The sequence below is a fragment of the Lithobates pipiens genome, unplaced genomic scaffold, assembly GCF_037356315.1.
Source record: "Lithobates pipiens isolate NorthernLeopardFrog02 unplaced genomic scaffold, aLitPip1_a1.2 Scaffold_16, whole genome shotgun sequence".
Taxonomy (NCBI): Eukaryota; Metazoa; Chordata; class Amphibia; order Anura; family Ranidae; genus Lithobates; species Lithobates pipiens.
Window position 1 is genome coordinate 357,940,227 of NW_027507748.1, and position 21,254 is coordinate 357,961,480.

Below are 21,254 nucleotides of genomic sequence, written 5' to 3' on the forward strand. Positions count from 1 at the left end.
GCACAGGAAAGGTTCTGGCCTGTAACCTCCCTAGGCCTCTATATACCCTATCCTGGGCTGATACCTGAGTAGAAGGTACTTGTATATCCTCTGAGGCATAAATGGCTTTTAATAAGCCTTCCATGTCGTCTGTCGAGAACAAGAGACCCCCAGGCTTAGCCTCCCCCTAGCTATCCTGGTCCGAATCCTCCTCCCCAGTACTAAAACCCGACACTCCTTCACTACCTGAGCGGTCTCCTTGCCAGCGAGCTTAAAAATGCACTTATCGCAAAAGGGCTCGCTGGCAAGGAGACCGCTCAGGTAGTGAAGGAGTGTCGGGCCATACAGTCAGAGATGTTAGCCACCCTCCAGTCCTTCCGTACCACACTTGAGAAAGGTCGGGATGAGGGCCCCTCTGGGAGAGATACCCCTCTTTCACAAGAAGACTTATCTATGTCCTACACGGGAGGTTCCCAGGACCAGGTCTCCTTTCTATCTGAGGCAGAGGAAGGTCAGGTCCCAGATTTTAGTACTGGGGAGGAGGATTCGGACCAGGATAGCCAGGGGGAGACTCTGACTGTAAGGCCCGACACTCCTTCACTACATGAGCGGTCTCCTTAAAAATGCAAAAGGGCTTGCTGTGGTCTTGTGGCAGCTTAGAGTTACAATACCCACAGCGCCTGGACTTAGAAGTAGCCTTTCCCTTGGATCCACTGGCTGACCCCTGGGCAGAATCTTGGGTCCCTGGAGAGTGGAGACAATAAAAAAGTCCCAGTTAGCTACACATGTCCTAAAGGAGAAGGGGGGGTCTATCTCAGAGTACCCTGCTCCTACAATAAACAGCCGGATCACTCACCCCCTGTGGTGACCTCACTGGCTGTCTGCTCGGATGCCCCTTCCACGTCCATGGCATCTTCGCTGCCCCACAGGATCACTAAACTGGACCGGGTGCTGTCCTGAGCGTCCCCTCCTGTTTCCTGCCGAAGTGCTATGGTCGTGGGTCTGGATCTGCGATCAACCCGTCTCCAGCCCTGTCCGTGCTGTCTGGGTGCTTTCCACTGCACCAGTGGTCCGTCGCCCGGAAGTGACGTTCGGACGGCGCGACGGACTTCCGGGCATGCGCAGAGACGCTGGAACGCACGCCATTCGTATCCAGCCACTGCTGCACCAGAGGGGAAACTCACCACGCTCCACCAACGCTACCCGGGATGTGCCCTAAAGAAAAGGGGGGCCAAACAGTACGAACGGGGAGCAGCGCTGCAGAAGACAACTCCCCTGCCTATGCAGCCTGAAAAACTCTTCCTGCAACAAGGCAGGAACCCCCCCCCCGAAGGTCTCCTGTGACCTCTCTGGGACTATCGCAGGCTCCCTGCCTACTTGAGCCCAGCTGGGGGGAAAAGGTTTAAAGAAACAAGGGGTCTCTGACCCCTCTCTAAGGGTCCCCCCTTTAGGTAAGGGGGGCAAACCGTACAGATGGGGAGCAGCGCTACCAAGACAACTCCCCTGTCTTGTGAGCCTGCAATTAGTCTCCCTTGTACAGGAGAAGATCACCCATGGAGGTCCCCTTAGCGTCTGACCTCACTTGAGACTACCGCAGACCCCCTGTCTGCTCGAGTCTCAAAGTCTGGGGAAGGATTTAGAGGAAAAAAGGTCCCAGACCCCTCCAATTACAAAATAAAAAAAAAATGTAGAAACTTGGTTTCGCTGCCACTTGTGGGAAACACTATCAAGAACTGAGGATCTGAGGGAGGGGTGAGAACTTTTAAACTTGTAGTTGATTGTGTTTCCTGTCAGATAGACCAGTCATCTCTCAGGTGTGCCGTCCTGGAAGATGACTGGAGAAATATACGTTTTTTTTTTTTTTTTAAAAGGTTTTATTTTTTTTGTTTATATTGGAAAAAAATAAACCCAGTGATGGAGGAAATACCACCAAAAGAAGGGTTCATTTGTTGTGAAAAAAATAAATAAAAAATTATACAAAATTTAATTTTGGTACAGTGTTGTATGACCGCGCAATTGCCAAAGTTGCACAGCACTGAATAGCAAACAAAAACCCTGGTCATGAAGGGGGTAAAACATTCCGGGGGTCAAGTGCTTAAAATACTAGTTAAAGTGCAAGTTCACATTTACAGAAAATCCGTAAGGTGAACTTTTACTGGAGCCCCTTCCCATCACACCTGGTCCCGCTAACATGGAGTCTGGCGATCACCCGCTCTGACAGATCGTATAGCCACTTTACCAGTCCAGGGATTTGAAATCCCCCTAGCTTTCTCTCCTCTTCGCCATCAGTGATAGGATGGGCATTTGGTCGGCGTTGCCCATGTGACGGCGCCTACCAATTAGGTGCCTCCTGACGAGGTATGTTTAGGAGATTAAGCAGAGGGGATTTCTAATCCCCGGACCAGTGAGGCGGCTATACGAGCGAGTGATCGCCGTACTCCAGATCAGTGGGACTGGGGCGATGAGGAGGGGGTCCAGCGTAAATTCATCACACAGATTTTTCTGTAATGGTGAACTTACAGTTTAAGGAGAGATTTTTCTACCCAACATTTTTTTTTTCTAATTTAGTATATTATTTTCCACAAATTTTTATTCAAGCATCCCAAGAAATGCAATTACAAATATATACAAGTCATCTCACCTCACAGGGATACACATTTCAATATACAGGTTTTATGCAATGTTCCCTTTACACACCGTGAAACAAGCGGCGCGGATTATAGTGTAAATACACACCAATAACTGCATACTACAACAAAAATGAATGATAAATCAATGTGTATCCAGTGGCTGTCAAATAATATGCTGTGAGACAAAATAACTTGTAACAAGTAAATTGTGACAAATAAATTGTAGTAACTTATATGTAAAAAGATCACCCTGTGAAGTTCAGTGAATATCAAAGAATAACACTAAATTAAATAAATACACATTGATTTATCATTCATTTTTGTTGTAGTACACAGTTATTGGTGTGTATTTACACTATATTCAGCGCCGCTTGTTTCACAGTTTGTAAAGGGAACATTGAACATATTTTGTTTTTTATATAGTGGCGGCTTAAGATAGGCGATTCACTTGGTGTTTAAATTGAGCACAGTTGTGATACACAGGTGTGAGGGAGGGTTTTTGTGTATTTATTTACAATATACAGGTTTTACATGAGTAATATATTATTTTATTAGTAGTGGAAGAAATTACCTTGGTGCAGTTCTGCATAACTAATAGAGCCAGACCTGTCTCGGTCATATTGCTGGAACAGGCTTTTCCACTGCTGAAGGTATGTCCACAGAGCCGAAAATCCATACAGATCAATCTTACCAGACTGACCCCTATCAAACATGTCTGCAAATCAATATAAAAGTACGTTAAAATCCTAAAAACCTTTTATTTAAATGCAATTTGCAATACTACATCTAATCGACAATGCAGTATCCATATACATTCACACATCTGTGTTTTTTATGCATGACCATTTATCCCTATGCAAAATGCATCAAAACAGAGGTAAGCAAGCTCAATGGTTGGGTCTTAATGACCCTTGTCTATCAGACACAGACTGACTGAAAACACACTCTTTCTGCAGTTTTTAATGTCATGAAACAGTAAAGAGGTACACAGAGACCATTTAATCTTTACCTAGGCATTACATCAGATAAAGAATGTTTTTTAATACAAAAAATATGTGATTTGATAGTGCTGAGATATGCCCTATTGATTTATATGCAGTGTGGATTATGATAGGCCTAAAGCTATCATTCTTTTATTTTTACCCAATTCCCTAATAACACTCCTATGTGAGTCTAGCCATAAGTTGACTCTGGTTCACAGCCCTCAATTGATGACAGCTTGACGACAGCTTTAAATGGCCTGATCCTTTTTATTTGTTATTAACCAGTGACCTAACCCTTCTCAGCGATCTGCACTGTTGTAAAAGTAGATCTGGGCTGCTGAAGGGAACTGCTGGTTCCTGCTCACCCTCTTTAGAAAGTGGTTCCCCGTATGATCTTTTTTCTTATGCAGGAAGGTATACAAGCACGTCCCTGCAAATCTACTGCTTGATATACGGAAACCCAACATACACTAAGTTAACCAAGCTGTTATGGAGAGATGAAGGAATAATCTAGACTTAAAGCAGTATTGAACCAAAAAGCAATTTTTATTGCAGTTTATCAATTCATAGATGTGATGGCTGTATTCATTTCCTTTTTAGGCTTTCTTTCTTCTATTTTTATCTGGTGATCCATCCAGTAAGTCTGTTATTTTTCAAAAAGAGTAAGCTCTCCAGCAGAAGGGTTGAGAAAAATCATTTACTACTAGCAGGGGTGCTTACAATGATCAGCTTTTCTTTATTTATGTAAAACTTTTATCTCAAAAAGGAAAAATAAAAAAGGAAAATGTTTGCTAGAATTGTTTGAGCTGACGTTTGGCCTCAATTTACTAGTATTTACTATTTACTAGTATATTTAAATCTACTAGTACATTTAACACTACTCTCACCCCAGACAATTCTGCCATCTGCTGTGCCCCCTGTGCTCCTTCATCCAGAGTTGGAACACTAATACTGGAGGTGTGCTACAGGCCAGATCACCATGTAAAAAAAGGCCTAAAGAAAAGAAAAACAAATGCAGCCACCACATCTAATGATTGGTAATCGGCAGTATATTACATTTTTTGGTTTAAGGTTTAATACCACTTTAATATATTTACCATGTTGAGTTTTCGATGTGTTCTAAAGCAAAACTTCATATGCCTATTGTTTTTACCTTTAAAGTTGTTAGGCATGTATTGTGATAAACAATCTGTAGATTTCCTGTTTGATTATCACGTGTTTACACAACTTTGTCTAATTAAAAATGAATAAGGCCTCTTTCACACAGACTGTCCGTTCAGGTCGGCCTGTAATTTTTTTTTTAGGCGGACCTGAACGGACGCTCCATAGACCTCTATGGAGGGATGGATGTCAGCGGTGACATGTCCGCTGACATCCGACCAGCTCCGATCCAAAAAAAGGTGACAGAGGAAAAACCTACGTTTCCATCCGTCTGAGGATCGGTTCGGGTGACGATAGACTCTACGGTCTGTCCTCCGATCCCCCATAGGAGAGAGTGGCACTGTGACAGGTCCGTCCCTTCACAGTGTGCAGAGACAGACCTGTCATCTGCCTGCTCAGCGGGGATCGATGGAGCGTTCCCCCACTGAGCAGAACAGGCTCCGTACACAAACACGTCCGTGTGAAGTAGAGGTGCGCGATCGCAAAACGATCGCGATCTCGATTTATCCCCCCCACGCGATCTACGTTCTGGGTGACCTGCAATTTTCTTTTAGCGCCGCCGGTTCCACGTAACCAGTGTAGAACGCAAATGGCGGATATCGGAACTGACGTCAGCCACCGGAACTGACGTCAGCCATTGGAGCGTGCGATGTGGCGTGCCGCTGCCTTGTTGTGGGCGGGTACAGTGGCCGGGAAACAGCAGTGCGAGTACGCACTGCTATACACAGTAGCAGTAATAAAAGACAGGCAAGAGCACAGATTAAGTATTTCCGTGAAGGTAACCTAGATAGGACAAGGCTCCAGAGGGTTTGCAACGCCATTATTGAGTCATCAGGACATATTTACACACACGGATGAAATAAAAACACATTTAGGAAAGTGGAAGTGTTTTTCAAAAACAGATTGACATCTGGTCCTGCATAAATCAGCAGCCAGTGTAACCATGCCACGGCGCTGCCAAACAAATAAGTGTTTGGATAAAATGTGCAGATCTATTCTGTACCGAGGCAAATTCATTACTATATCTGCAAACATCAATGGACAATATTAAACTAACAAAGCTCTGATAACCTAATGTTCTCAGAGATTGTACATTTTTCAAATAAAACTGTTTTTTGAGAATCGTGACCTTCATTCTGAGCAAAAGAATCGCGATTCTCATTTTTCCCAGAATCTTGCAGCTCTAGTGTGAAGGAGCCCTAACTATGTTAAACGGATCCGTCTGCTGATCCCCGCTGAGCAGGCATATGATTGGTCCGTGCCCGCTCTGCATAGCACATTGCCCACTGTTTTCTATGGGGTGGCCAGATGGAAACGGACTGCCTGTTCACTTCCATCCAACTGTCATCTGATCCAATCCGGCAGACGGATAGGAAACAGATCCCCATCTGTCTGTTTTTGGTGGTCTAGATCGGATGCAGGCGGGTGTAAATGGACATGTGCGTTTACATCTGCCTCCTCAGAGAACAATGGGTGATCCAATCAGGTCCCCCTGAAAAATGGACAGGTTGACCCAGATCGGTCCGATGGTGTGAAAGGGGTCTAAAGCCCCAAGATTTTATAAATTAAAAAGCAATCACAAATAATACTTACTTTGCAGATAAATACTTACTTAGCATCATGGTACAGGTTTCATCATTAAATGTTGACCAGTTTGAGTTAACCAGTGCCTGTTTGAGCTCTTTTAATGTTATGTACCCACTCCTGTCACTGTCCACAGTCTGGAACCAGGCATAAGCTTCTGGGTTAACGCCTTGTGGTATATTCCCTAAGAAAAAAAGTTAAAGCAGAATTCAGAAGCAAACCTACAGTAGTTCTTTAAACCCAATGCCAGCCAAAATGTTTTTCTAAGTTTTAGACTGTGGAAGAAAGAAAACTCCTCTTATGTTTTGATTTGCAGTCTGTGTACTCATTGGTGAGAGCCACCTAAATTTCCTGTAAGGACGGAAAGTGATGGTAAATCTCCCCAGCGGATACACCATCTGCACCCACAACTCATTTTTATTTAAAATGGGAAGGGTTAGAATCTCTGTCAGATTATTAATACTATTTGAGGCTATCAAACCTAAAAAGGAGGTGAAATGCCCCCATTAGGGCCACTGACCGTATTAAAAACTTGACAGAATTGTTGATCATTCCCATATTTATCAATCCTAATAGACTCTAAACACCTACCTCAGACTTACCTGAAGGAGCTTGTCCATACTGGCCTTGTTGAGGAGCTCCATAAGGATTGGATGCCGGTACACCACAAGGTCCCCCAGGAGCATGGCTTCCATAAGTACCTCCAGGTCCCCCTGGCGCTGTAGCCCCGGCCATTGGCTGTCCATAACTACCACCTTGAGGAGGTCCATATGGTGCACCTGGTGCAGAACCACCATACGCAGGCTGGCCAGTAGGGCCACCTCCTCCATATTGTTGTCCAGGATGATAGCCCCCTTGAGGCGCCCCAGGAGCTTGTCCTCCAGAGCCATGGTATCCCTGTAAAACCATGAAATATACAGACCTAAGTACATTTTTGCAGCTGTGTAGCACATTTTGATAATAGGTACTGTCAAGATGACATTGTATGTTGACAATTATCTATCACGGCAAGAAAAATATTTAACAAACGTACAATAAAATGTGCCAGCACAAGATCAGTTCAAGTTTGCATTATTTATTTTGTAAATTTGATCAGTTAAAGTAGTGATAAAGGCTTCACAATGTAAATACAACAGTGCCACCTGGTGGAAATAACTAAATCACAACTAAACAAAGAAAAGAAAAGAAATATTGAATAATTATTACATATATACAGCGGTTAAAATAAGTATTGAATACGTCACCATTTTTCGAGGTAAATATATTTCTAAAAGGTGCCGTTGACATGAAATTTTGCCCACATGTCGATAGCAACCCATACATTACAAATGAACCAAAACAAATACGTTCAGAAATTAAGTTATGTGTATAAAATGGAATGACACAGGGAATAAAATATTGAACACACTAACTACAAAGTATTAAATACATTTCACAAAATCTTTTGTTGGTAATGACAGCTTTAAGACGCTTCTTGTATGGAGAAACTAGTCGCACGCATTGCTCAGGTGTGATTTTGGCCCATTCATCCACACAGTCTTCAAATCTTGAAGGTTCCGTGGGCCTCTTTTATGAACTCTGATCTTTAGTCCTGTCTATAGATTTTATATTAGAGCCAGATGATTGGCTGGGCCATTCTAGCACCTTTATTTTCTTTGAGACCAGTTGAGAGCTTCCTTGGCTTTGTGTTTGGGATCATTGTCTTGTTGAAATGTCCACCCTTGTTTCATTGTCGCCATCATCCTGGTAGATGGCAGCAGATTTTTTATCAAGAATGTCTTGGTACATGTTTCCATTCATCCTTCCTTCAATGATATGAAGTTTGCCAGTACCGTATGCTGAAAAACAGCCCCACACCATGATTTTCCCACCTTCAAACTTCACTGTTGGTATTGGGGTGATGTGCAGTGCCATGTGACCTCCAAACATGGTGGGTATTATGACAGCCAAAGAGTTACATTTAGATCTCATCTGATCAGACTATATTCTCCCAGTATTTTGCAGGCTTGTCTAAATGTTATGCAGCAAACTTTAAATGCGTTTCAACACGCTTTTTCTTCAGCAATGGAGTCTTGCGTGGTGACAGTGCTTACAGGCCATGGCGGTTGAGTACATTAATTGTTTTCTTTGAAACAATTGTACTTGCTAATTAAAGGTCTTTCTGAAGCTCTCCGCAAGTGGCCCTTGGCTCTTGGACATCTCTTCTGATAATTATTTTCAGTCCTCTGTCAGAAAATGTGCGAGTAGGACCTGGTCATGGCCAGTTTATGGTGAAATTACATTCTTTACACTTCTGGATTATGGCCTCAACAGTGCCCACTGGAACATTCAGAAGTTTAGAAATCCTTCTGTAACCAATGCAATCAGTATGTTTTGCAACAATAAGGTTGTGAAGATCTTGACAGAGCTCTTTGCTTTTACTCATCATGAGATGTTTCTTGTGTGACACCTTGGTAATGAGATATCTTCTTATAGGCTATCAGTTGAGACTGAACCAGCTGATATTAATTTGCACTGAAAAGCTGCAGGATTGCTTTCCAATTACCAATAGAGTTCAGCTGGTGTCTTGGCTTTCCATACCTTTTTGCACCTCCCTTTTCGTCATGTGTTCAATACTTATTCCCTGTGTCATTCCATTTAATTACACTTAACCTTTTTTTCTGAACGCATTTGTTTTGGTTTCTCAAAGCAAGGTCCATAAAGATATGGATGAGCGAGTTTGGGGTGGAACTTGACTGGCCTGCACAGAGTCCTGACCTCAACCCGATAGAACACCTTTGGGATGAATTAGAACAGGGACTGAAAGTCAGGCCTTCTCGTCCAATATCAGTGCCTGACCTCACAAATGTGCTTCTGGAAGAATGGTTAAACATTGCCATAGACACACTCCTAAACCTTGTGGGCAGCCTTCCCAGAAGAGTTGAAGCTGTTATAGCTGCAAAGGGTGGGCCAACTCAATATTGAACCCTATGGACTAAGACTAGGATGCCATTAAAGTGGATGTAAAATCCGATTCATGAAATCGGACCTTGGCATATATCTGTAGTATTTACTTATCTCTCTTGAAAGCACTACGTCCTGTGTCTTTCTGACGCTTCGTTCCGCTATTATCAGCATAAGGACAGGAGGGTCAGCAGAGTGGCTGCAAACGACCTTGTAGCTCTGGGATCGGAGACCAGAAGAACCTGTGTCAGAAGTATAGCAATTGCTATACTCCCGATATCAAATAAAAATGTAAATAGCAAAAAAATAGGATAGATCCGTAATGCGGCATACACCTTGTTGTACTTAACTACTTATAAGCCAGTACATATTAAAAGTGCTGTATTTCCTGATGTTGCCCTTTAACCACTTCACCCCCAGAAAAGAAAATATTTTTGTTTTTTTTTCTACTTTATATATGGAATTATACAATCCTGTCTTAAACCTCTTAAGGCCTGGTTCACACCTATGCGTTTTTGGTGCTTTTTGCAGAAACGCACTACAGTTAATTTTGGACACATTCACATCTATGCCTTTGTGCTTTTGGAAAGGGTCAGGAACTTTTTTTTTTAAATGCAAAACAGTATTTTATTTGCTTTTTTGTTACACAAACTTCAATGGAGAATCTGCAGAAAAGCATGTAGTGTGTTTTTTAATCTGCCCACAACAAATTGGGCAAAAAAAAAAAAAAAACAGCAAAAACATGAATTGCAACAAAATCCTGGTAAAATCTTTAGTGTGCAAAAAACACAAAAACGCACAGCAAAAAAGCACTGCAGGAATGGATCAAAAGCAAAATGCATAGGTTTGAACAAAGCCTTTTAGTTAAAGTGGTTGTAAACCCAGTAAAGCGACAGGCCTCAGGTGATACACAGAGTTTAAATAAATCCTCCTACACAAGTTGTACCTGAAGAGGCTGGTTGGGTCTGTGGGTCCCCTTTTCAAAGGGGGCTTCCATGTTCTGATAAGCCCCCTGCCCACAGACCCCCACAACCACAACTCAGGGTTGTGAGGAAAAGACCCTTGTCCCCATCCCTACATCCAGTCAAACTGCAGAATTTACACAGGATCTCTCAGCTTTTAAAAGTAGGGGGCGGAGAGCTGACATTACACTCAGAGATGATTGGGGGGATGAGACACAGAAACAGAACTGAGGCTGTCAATCAAAGGCTGTGCCCTCCCGTCACCTTTTTTCTCTTGGTGTCAGGAAAACTGGTCAGAAGTGGCTCATGCAAATAGTAGAGTTAGATAGCAGACAGGAACTGACACTTCATGCTCTGGATAGAGGCAAATACACACTATAGAGAGATATGCTTTGTTCAGATTTCATGTCTGAGCTTTAAAAACACTTTAACACAAATCTGCCAATTGCTGTATGATTTAGGTTCATATGTTACACAATGCCTACATTTGCCATGCCTGATCTTGTCTTGGGTAGGTAGTTCTACCTTTTCTCATAACATTCCGAGGTCAACTTGTCTTCAAATATAGCAGAATACATCACTATCAGTGATCACTACAAGGTGAATCATTAAAGTGTAAGTTCACCTTTACAGAAAAATCTGTAAGGCGAACTTACACAGGACCCTCTCACCCCCCCCCCCCCCCCGCATCACGGGTCCAGGGCTTAGAAATCCCCCCAGCTTTCACTTTTTCTTCCCCGCTGACAGGATGAGCTACGTGGACTCTGCCAATTTGACGGCGCTGACCAATTAGAATGCTCCTAAATATACCTCCTGAGGGGGTACATTTGGAGATTAAGCTGCAGGGATATCTAAGCCCTGTGATGCAGCTATAGCAGGGCGCAGAATGGGAGATCGCTGCACTCCAGGTCAGAGTGACTGGGGGGGGGGGGGGTGAGGGGGTCCCGTGTACACTTTAAGGTTTTCTGTAAACTATCACAAATATTCAGTGAATATCATATGATAGAAATAAATAAAACAAATCCTCCTACATGAGTTGTACCAGTTTATCTGTATTTTCTTCTCTACATCCATTTAAAGTACTGGACTTATAAGCTTGTCCAAGTACTCAGACAAAAGGGTGGGGGGCTGAAGTCACACTCTGCAGGGCTCAGTGAGTCGAGCTCTGGCAGCTGATTGGAGGGAAGAGACACCCCCCCCCTTCACACAGCACAGAGAGCTGAGGCTGTCAATCTGCTGGAGGTCCCTCCCATGTCACCATTTTTCTCTTGGTGTAAGGAAAACTTGTCAGAAGTGATTCATTAGACACCTAGTGCTCCTAATTGTGGCAATTACACACTAGAGGGATATTCTTGGTTCTTATTTCATGTTTGAGGTTTACAACCACTTTAATAAAGCAAAATAAGTTTAAATTATGCAGAGGGAAAGTTATAATCAAGGAACAAAATCCAGCAGTGACCCCAAAACTTGCAGACCTGCCAAACATGTCAAGAGTACATGCTATCATTAAAGGAGATTTGCTGCTGTGCTGTAAAAAAGTACAGAATGTGTAGGCAGTCTTCCCTGCATATGCTTACATGTCAGTAATTACATAGCAGCAGTTTGTTGCAACTTTAGAATCTTTTTTCTTAGCATCTTTAATAGAACAACATTAAAAAAAAAAAAGAAAAAGATCCAGCAATTTTAAGTAATACATTGTAGCTGTATACACAGAAATGTACACAGCTACCGGTAGCTACAGAAATTCGAATCAAATTATACACTAGTACACTATATAAAGACAGTATAGTGTGGAGTGGTCATCATTGAGCCACTCTGGGGAGATCTCAACCATGCAGCTCATGCAAGACAGCCCAATAATTTACAGGAAATGGAGGCTTTTTGCCAAGCGGAATGGGCAGCTTTACCATCTGAGAATATAAATTCCCTTCCACAGGCGATGGTCTCAGTGGAGAGCAGTGATAGTTTGAAGAAACTATTAGATAAGCACCTGAATGGCCGCAACATACAGGGTTGTACCATGTAATACTGACACACAATCACACACATAGGTTTGACTTGATGGACTTGTGTGTTTTTTCAACCTCACCTACTATGCAACTATGTAAACAGCCTTATCTACAAATACCACAAAAAACTTCAAGCTGTCATTGATGTTAAAGGGGGCAATACACTATTAAGAACTGGGGTAAGTAAACGTTTCATCAGCGTCATTTGGTTTCTGTTGTGATTATGATTTGTCGCTATGATTTAAAAAGAGTAAACACAGTTGATTGATAATAAATGGCTTCAGCCAAACACTAACCATGAGTGAAAGAAAAGTTTTTGTGTTATTTATATACTCTGAAAAATGGCCAAGAAACCATAAATTCTACCAGGGTATGTAAACTTATAAGTAAAAACAGTGTATTATCATGTATCTTGTCCTGATTGTGATTGTGCTGGCCAACTTACCAGGACTTGTGTAGTACCACTGCTTAGTCTGTGTTGTGTGTTTTTAAAACCATATTACTGAAATGGCCATTCCACTCCTAAGAACAGATATTTTGACCACACCTTAACCACTTCCCGACCAGCGCACGACGATGTACGTCGACAGAATGGCACGGGCAGGCATATTGGCGTACAGGTATGTCCAATATTCGATGCCGCCGGGAGCGCGCCGCCGGCGGCGCGCTCCCGCGCTGGTCGGGAACCCCCGTGAGTCCGGTCGCGGGACCCGCGGACTCGATCGCCGTGGGCATCCCCACGATCGTCTCACGGAGCGGCCGAATGGAGGAAATGCTGTATAAACAACATTTCTCCATTCTGCCTAGCAACTAGTGACGCTGATCTCTGCTCCATGTGATTGGAGCAGAGATCAGTGTACACTAAATGAAAGCCCAACCCCCCCACAGTTAGTAACACACCCCTAGGAACACTTAACCCCTACACTGCCACCCACTGGTTAACCCTTTCACTGCCAGTGTCATTTACACAGGAATCACTGCATTTATATAGCAGTGATTACTGTATAAATGACAATGGTCCCAAAAATGGGTCAAAAATGTCCGATGGGTCCCCCACAATGTCGCAGTCACAATAAAAATCGCTGATAGCCGCCATTACTAGTAAAAAAAAAAATAATAAAAAATTATTAATAAAAATGCTATAAAACTATCCCTATTTTGTAAACGCTATAACTTTTGCGCAAACCAATCAATAATCGCTTATTGCGATTTTTTTTACCAAAAATATGTAGTAGAATACGTATCGGCCTAAACTGAGGGAAAAAAATATTTTTTTATATATTTTTGGGGGATATTTATTATAACAAAAAGTAAAAAATAATGTGTTTTTTTCAAAATTGTCGCTCTATTTTTGTTTATAGCGCAAAAAAATAAAAACCGCAGGGGTGATCAAATACCACCAAAAGAAAGCTCTATTTGTGGGAAAAAAAGGACGTCAATTTTGTTTGGGAGCCACGTCGCACGACCGTGCAATTGTCAGTTAAAGCGACGCAGTGCCGAATCGCAAAAAGTGGTCTGGTCTTTGACCAGCAAAATGGTCCGGTCTGCAAGTGGTTAAAGTAGAACTAAAGACAAATTATTTGGTCATTTTGGTGGGGTTTTATTCCTGTCAGTTTTTTGTTACCTATATCCCATTGGGAGATTTTCCTTCACCTCCTGTCCTATTGCCAGAAGAAGTGACAACCAATTCCTGCAAAGTGAAAAATCCCTGGTTGTCACCAGAACTAGTGTCCCCACAGGAAGATTTCCCCTCTATCCCTGTTCTGGTGACAACCCAAAATTTGAGATTTCGCTTCCAGTAATATCAGTAAACAGGACGAATACAGAGGATTGGGATAGGAGCGATTCTCCCTAACAGGGGCACAGACAGCAGCAAAAACTTCATAGGTGTTTTAAATTGACTCTAAAAGTAAAACGGACCATACAACCATATAGATTATCTGCAGATTTTCTATGGTTAGATGGAAAAAGTCCAACAGATTTCTCCATGTAGGCATCTCCCCACTGGGCCAAGCTTCAGTATCTTGCTAGTCTTCCCCACTGGCTCTCAACCTAAACAGTGCCTGCACCCAATCAGAATGTTCAGGTATTGTGAGAGCCAGCAGGGTCGACTAGCAAGATATGGAAGCTTGGGCCAGTGGGAGATTCTTCCATCCACACAGTTCAGCGTAGATGGAGGAATCTGTTCCACTTTTTTCCATCTGATCATAGGAAAAATAACAAACAATAGTTTTGCACAGAGCAGCCCTGATCCTCCTCTTTTTGGGTCCCCCATTGGTGGTCCTGGCTCCTTTCCCCTTCTGAGTGTCCCCAATAGCAAGCCTCTTGCTATGGGGGCACTCAAGCAGGCTTGCGCCCAAGTCGCACTCCTGTGAATGGACACTGTCAACTCACACCGAGAGATCAGCTCCATCCCCACTCTCTCCTCATTGGCTCACTGGCTGTGACTGATAGCAGCAGGAGCCAATGAGAAAAGAGAGACCCAAGAGAGCTACTCTAATGTACATCGCTGGATCGAGATGGGGATCCGAGGGGACTGTGGGGAGCTGCACTCATAAGGTTCTTTACCTTCATGTGTAGAAAGGCATGAAGGTAAAAAAAAAAAGAAAAAAACTTGAGCCTTTACAACCACTGTAATCCCGTTCCACTCTATCCAAAACGTAGAAAATGTTGTGCTTTCAGCTGTACTATGGGAAAGATTTAGCGACTTTTTATTTATTTTTATGTTCTTTACTAGTAATTGCGATCAGCAATTTTTAGGGGGATTGTGGTAGACAAATTGAACACTAATGCCATGTACACACAACCGGACTTTGACAGCAAGGTCAGACGGAAGAATACGTCGGACAATTAGACCGTGTGTGGGCTTCATCGGACCTTTGCTGTCAAAAAAAATCAAACGGACTTAAGACTTAGAACATGGTTCAAATCTTTCCGACGGACTTGAGTCTGGTGGAAAAATCAGTTTGTATGCAAGTCCAACGGACGAAAACCGACGCTAGGGCAGCTATTGGCTACTGGCTATGAACTTCCTTATTATAGTCCAGTCGTACGTCATCACGTTCAAATCAGTTGGACTTTGGTGTGATTGTGTGTGGCCAATTCCGTTTGTTCGGAAAGTCCATCAGAACTCTGCTGAAAAGTCTGTCGGGAAGACTGTCCAACCTAGTCTACTGGAAAGTCCGATCGTGTGTGCACGGCATTAAGTGATAAAACCCAGGTTTTACATCCATAAAAACACAGCGGAAAAAAAAGACAAATTTAAACAGTTGCGGCTCAAGCCAGCTGGCTGTGATGATGTCACAAGTTATGCTGAGTGGAGCATAACTTGTGACATCATCATGCTGTACAGCCATCTAGAATCGCGGCTGTTTCAATTTGTCTTTTTTTCAGAATGTTGGAATACTCTATTAGTTGAAGAGCTGATGCCTCTTTGGAATGCAGCGAATAACATATGGACTTTTTATTGTTTATGGTCTAATGTGTGTGTGTGTGTGTGTGTGTGTGTGTGTGTGTGTGTGTGTGTGTGTGTGTGTGTGTGTGTGTGTGTACACACACACACACACACACACAGATATATATATATATATTTATTTATATTTACACATTAAAGGCCTTTATTGATATCTCTTTTTTTTGGCACATTTATTATATGCACTATGGAGCTTGTATTATTTTGTATGCACAGATCTACTTATATATTTTTTCATATATGTGCCTTGTGTATGCACGCTCTTTTTAGTTTTCCACCTATAGGAACCACCTCACAGGAAGTCTCAAACCTTTTTTTTTATTGTGCTGCAGGGAATAGCATGGCACCCCTGCACATATGGTAAAGAACAGAATGCTTTGCCTGCGGGTTGGTAACGCAAACCCAAAGTGTCAACCCAGAATTAGATGTGGTGGCTGTATTAGCCACATTAGGTTTGCTTCATTTGTTTTCTTTATTACGACGTGCTGATCCTGCCTGTAACACGCTTCCTGTCCTAGGGTGACAACACTCACTGTAATGGATCAGGACAATAGAAAGAATAGAAGTGTATCACACCTGGACAAGCCCTGTCATGGTGTATATTATTACCATCCCCCTTACTAGAGCCCGATCTTACCTGACCGTACGGATAACTCGCCATATCGCCCTCTAATACTCCTCTGGCGGGTGACTTGCTAACTCAATCAGTTCGGTTAAGAAACTAGGAAGTGGCCTCCCAGTAGGTTATTGTTATCTGTCAAATTGCCACACATTGGCGTCTCTTAGTTTTCTGTCTCCACTATGAGCGCCATTTTACTGGGGCCAATTGCCTGAACACGCGTGTAATTAGATCTTCAACAAAATGGCTACTCCTCTTGCTTATGAAAGACCTTTAGAGACCAATCTGCATCAAACTCAGCCACCCCGTCGTTAACGCAAAGGATGCCGGGAAGAATGGCGGAAGTCTTGTGTGATTATAGGTTATCATAGTTACATGTGGGTAGTTTAGGCAGAGCTGCAAAGGATGACGGGAAGTGTGGCGGAAGACTTTCGTGATTATAGAGTACCATAGGTACATGTGGGAAGGTTAGGCAAGAGCCTCAAATGATTGTGAAAATTTCTGCAACCCATGCAGAATCTCGACCGCGTCACTTCCTGTGCGTCTCCGTCACTCGAAGTGTGGCGGAAGTTTATCGTGCTATAATGGAAATCACACGTAGGTAGTGGCTCACAGCAAAGCATGTTGGGTGGTGTGGCGGAAGTGTCTCTTGGTTATAGCGTTCCATAGTATCGTTCACACGTGGGAAGTGCAGCGAAAGCCAGGGTTGTCAGTCTGCCCGTGAGACATGGTGCGCAAACTAAAATACCATGAGCAGAAGCTGCTTAAAAAGGTGGACTTTATCAATTGGGAGGTGGATAACAACCTGCACGAGGTGAAGGTGCTGAGGAAGTACCACCTGAACCGCAGGGAGGACTACACTGCCTATAATAAGCTGAGCCGCCATGTAAGGGAGCTGGCCCACAAGGTTAAAGACCTGGATGAGAAGGATCCCTTCCGGGCTCAGAGTACCACCAAGCTGCTGGAGAAGTTGTACGCTATGGGCCTCATCCCCACCAAGCAGGGCCTACATCTGTGCGACACGGTGTCCGCCTCGTCCTTCTGCAGGAGACGGTTACCCTCCATTGTGGTGAAGCTAAGGATGGCCCAGAACCTGAAGAGCGCCATCACCTTCATAGAACAGGGCCATATCCGTGTGGGGCCTGAAGTGGTGGCTGACCCAGCTTTCTTGGTCACCAGGACGATGGAGGACTTTGTCACCTGGGTGGACTCTTCCAAGATTAAGAAACATGTCATGAATTACAATGAGGAGAGAGATGATTTTGATCTTGGTGTGTAGAGCTGATGTCAACCATCGCTAGTTGTTTGGACTTCGCTCAAACAGCTCTACTCTCTTGGAAATCTACTTGTAAAAGTATGGTAGATGGTAAACGGCCACCGATCAAGTACTTTTCAAATGATTTAAGAGCCTTCTGTTTTTTGTTCTTAGTCTGCCGTGTGCATCCGACATTGGCTTTGTAGTAGACTGTTTGTTTTATATCTGTTGCTTACTATAAATATTTTCCTAGCAACCGAAGATGCTTATGCTGTTTTCTTTTTCCTATGTTAATGTCTGCAAAATGTTTCTTAGTGAGGTATCCCTGTCTTGTTCAAATTTATCATATACAGTATGTTTAGCAGAACTTTCCACTCATGATTTATGTATTCGAGTAACCTCACTTTTGTTAGGTCATCCAGAGGAGATTTTTTTTGTATCTATGTACTTTGCTAGAATTTGTGCCTGACACACACACACATATATATCTCCACAGAAATGGGTCTTTATCCATGGGGCTGCATATATGCAGTACTGTAAACTGAAAGAATGCTCAGATATAGAGTTGGGAGGACCGGTTCCTGATTTTTGTTTATGGCCTGTGATTTAAAGACGGTGACATTTTTATTTTTTCTCCTCTTGAATGAGGAGGAGGGGGGAGAACACTATCTTTTCTCCTTGCTAGTGGAGAATTGTAAGAGAGAGTTTAAAACAGATCAGAGTTTGATCTACCTTGGGGTCAAAGGTCATCATGCCCAGAGTCAATGTCAGGTTTAGTGCATTTACCACCAAAAGAGCCCGATTTGTCCGTATAATTCACCTGGATCCACTAAGTTGTGCTTATAATGTACAGTTACCGCATGCCAGATTTGCAAAACCAAGTGTTAAGATTTGTTTTAACTCTGTCATGAACAAACTTTGTAGAAGATTCCTACTTTTTTATTTCTCTTAAGGCTGGGCTCACAGCCAGGTGTCCAGTTCTTCCCCGTTCAACATTTTGGCCTGAATTCGGATCTGAAACAGACCAAAAGACTCACAGGGCTCCTGTGCAAATTTGCATTGGAGCCATAGCGGAGATATGTGAACTGGCTCCATAGAGAGCCAGTCACAATCGCCTACCATGTGAATTGGATTCAGGGAAATTCGCATAGGTGTGAACCCAGCCTTAAGGAGAAGTCCATGCAAAACCTGCTCTGTGCCACATTCTAAACCTAATCTATCCCTGTAAAGCAAAAATTACTGTACTTGCTTATCCTGCAGTTGGTCCTGGTCCCAGCATCAGCCGTGGCTTTGCTGTGTAGGCAGGTGCAGGAGTAACATCTGACAATGGAAGCCCCATAGTAATTCTATGGGTGACGTCACTTCCTATTCATTTCAAAGCCATTGTTGGTCCTCTCCTGCACATAGCATCTGCCACTGGAGTCTGGCCTGGATCTGGTACAGAATAGGTAAGTACAGCGAGTTTGTTTCTTTACAGGGCTAGATTAGGCGTAGAATGTGACACAGAGCAGGTTTAGCATTAATTAGGTTTTGCCTGGACTTCTTAAAGAGGCATTAAACCCCAAACCAAACATTTAATATCTTGCAGCTTACTAAACACTAGATGTGGTAGTTGCATTTGTTTTTCGTTTCAAGGCTAGGTTCACACTTATGCAAATTAGTTGTGGGTTTCACTGTGTCCAATTTGCATGACAGGAGAGCGTGCCCGGTTCACACAGCTCCGAGGTGGCTGTGGACCGCGTTTGGAAAGGGTCCTGTGTCATTCAAATTCAGGTGCGAATTAACCTCCCTGGCGGTACGATTATTTCGGATTTTAGGTGCTAAAAGCGGTACCATTATTTTGCATGAAAATTTTATTTAATTTTATATTGTAGTCCTGTAATTCTTAGGAATAACTCTCTTAAATCTGTCCAAACCAGAGTCTAGCAGACATCCCGGGTATGATAAAGTTTGAAAAATGAAATCATAAATTATAATATAATAACTATAAATAATTGTACCAAATAATAATATAACAATAATAAAAATTATTCAATAATGTAATCAAATCAAAAACACTGAAATGTGCTCAGTTGCAGAATTGTCACTGTCATTACTTTTCAGTATTTGATGACGGATCTCCCCACAAATCGCTATCGCTCAATTCTGCGAGTGATTACAATTTATTATCGCTGTTTTCTAGCTGGTCTAAAACCATTTTTGATGTAAAATGACAGTTTGGTTGCTATGGACAATCTCCAGTTTCCAGGCATAAAGAACAGTTTTTATTATATAAAACTGCATGCAGAGCACTGGACAGACCACTAGGAACAAAGGGGATGTGAAATATTTACATACAGCAATGTAATCTGTAAGATTACATTATACTGTGTGTTTCACTTTTTGAATTTGGCACCGATCTCCGTCCCCGTGCGTCGCAACGGTCGCAGGGCATGGAGATCGGCTCCGTGATAGATCGAGCGAGACACGGCTCGCTCGCACAGCGGGGAGACAACGCTGGATCCGAGGGAGAAGGTAAGTAAACCTCCTCCTGGATCCAGCGATGCAGTCCCGAGTCTGGCTCGGGGTTACCGCTCTTGGTATAAAAATTCCACCCCGAGCCAGACTCGGGAATACCGTCAGGGGGTTAAGGCAAAAATTCGGACCTGAATCGGTAAATATGAACGCATCGGACTCTGCTGTGAGCCACGGCCACAGCATATGTGTGAACCCGGCCTAAGGCTTTTTTTTTTTCTTTTTACTTCTGTTCTCATCGGTGATCTGACCAGTGACAAACCTCCTCTGTTGGAGTGCCCCCCTCTGGATGAATGAGAACAGTGGCATCTTTGGGCAGCCGCATTTTCTATCAAGGTGTGGGGAGTGTTAGTGTATCTAAATCTGCTAGTATATCTAACAAATTGAAGCCAAATTCCTGCTCCCTGTACAGTTAAAAGCAACATTTTATCTTTTGGGAATAAAGGTTTTACATAAATGAAAACCGCTCCTTTTAAGCACCCCTGTTAGTGTTAAATGGTTGATCTCAACCCTCTTAATGGCTTCTTTTGAAAAACAACTGACCTGCTTATGTGATCATTAGATGAAAATAAAAGAAAACTAAGGCCATCCATACACGGAGTGAATTTCTTTCTTCAGCTTTTCCTATAACAGCCGCATCTGATAATTGTAAGGAAATCCAGCAGGGTGGTTGTGCCCAAGTTGATCGATCAATTAATCAACTTGGTACATTCAGCCTGCCCATTAATGGTTCGAATCTTGGTCAGTTCAGCAGGATTCAAATGATGTATGGCTGGCTTAAGACAGGCATCACATCTACTGTATGAATTAGTGCTAATAAAAGCGACAGTGTCTGCATGCCTTTTAAAAAGTAATTTAACGCAAATGCCATCGTTTGATGGCCTATATTTATTCATAAGTCGATTAGCCTGTTGTGTTGCTTGTTTTGACAAGTTCACGGTACTTGATAATGCACTTTTCTCTGCATGGAAGCATTCTTTATTAGCCATAGCTGTTAGGTTACATGTGATGGCCTTTGTGCTACTCCGATTTAATAAAATATTGGAATACAAAAGTAATTTAACCCTTAGGGCTCGATTACACTTGCTTCAAAATGTGGAATTGGATATGCTTTTTTTTAAAGTGCTCTGAATGGCAATCAAA

The 21,254-nt window shown here is 42.8% G+C and overlaps 2 protein-coding genes across 2 annotated transcripts in view; one reads left to right on the top strand and one right to left on the bottom strand.

Annotated features, from left to right (window-relative positions):
* PEF1 (penta-EF-hand domain containing 1) overlaps positions 1–16,522 on the bottom strand; it is a 37,183-nt gene extending 20,661 nt beyond the window's left edge. Inside the window, exons 1-4 of the mRNA XM_077481946.1 lie at positions 16,361–16,522; positions 6,940–7,234; positions 6,366–6,521; positions 3,181–3,324 (exon numbers count right to left, since the gene is read on the bottom strand). Of these exons, the coding sequence (XP_077338072.1) occupies positions 3,181–3,324; positions 6,366–6,521; positions 6,940–7,234; positions 16,361–16,384 (619 nt within the window). The 5' untranslated portion in view covers positions 16,385–16,522. The remainder of the gene's footprint in view (positions 1–3,180; positions 3,325–6,365; positions 6,522–6,939; positions 7,235–16,360) is intronic.
* Positions 16,523–16,950: 428 nt separating this feature from the next.
* Positions 16,951–17,858, top strand: IMP3 (IMP U3 small nucleolar ribonucleoprotein 3). Its single transcript, XM_077481948.1, has one exon. It carries the CDS (start codon positions 17,070–17,072, stop codon positions 17,619–17,621), a length of 552 nt encoding a protein of 183 aa, XP_077338074.1. The 5' UTR covers positions 16,951–17,069; the 3' UTR covers positions 17,622–17,858.
* Positions 17,859–21,254: the final 3,396 nt, after the last annotated feature.

Excerpts from the sequence above, each read along its gene's own strand:
- IMP3 (XM_077481948.1), top strand. The coding sequence starts at position 17,070 with ATGGTGCGCAAACTAAAATACCATGAGCAGAAGCTGCTTAAAAAGGTG.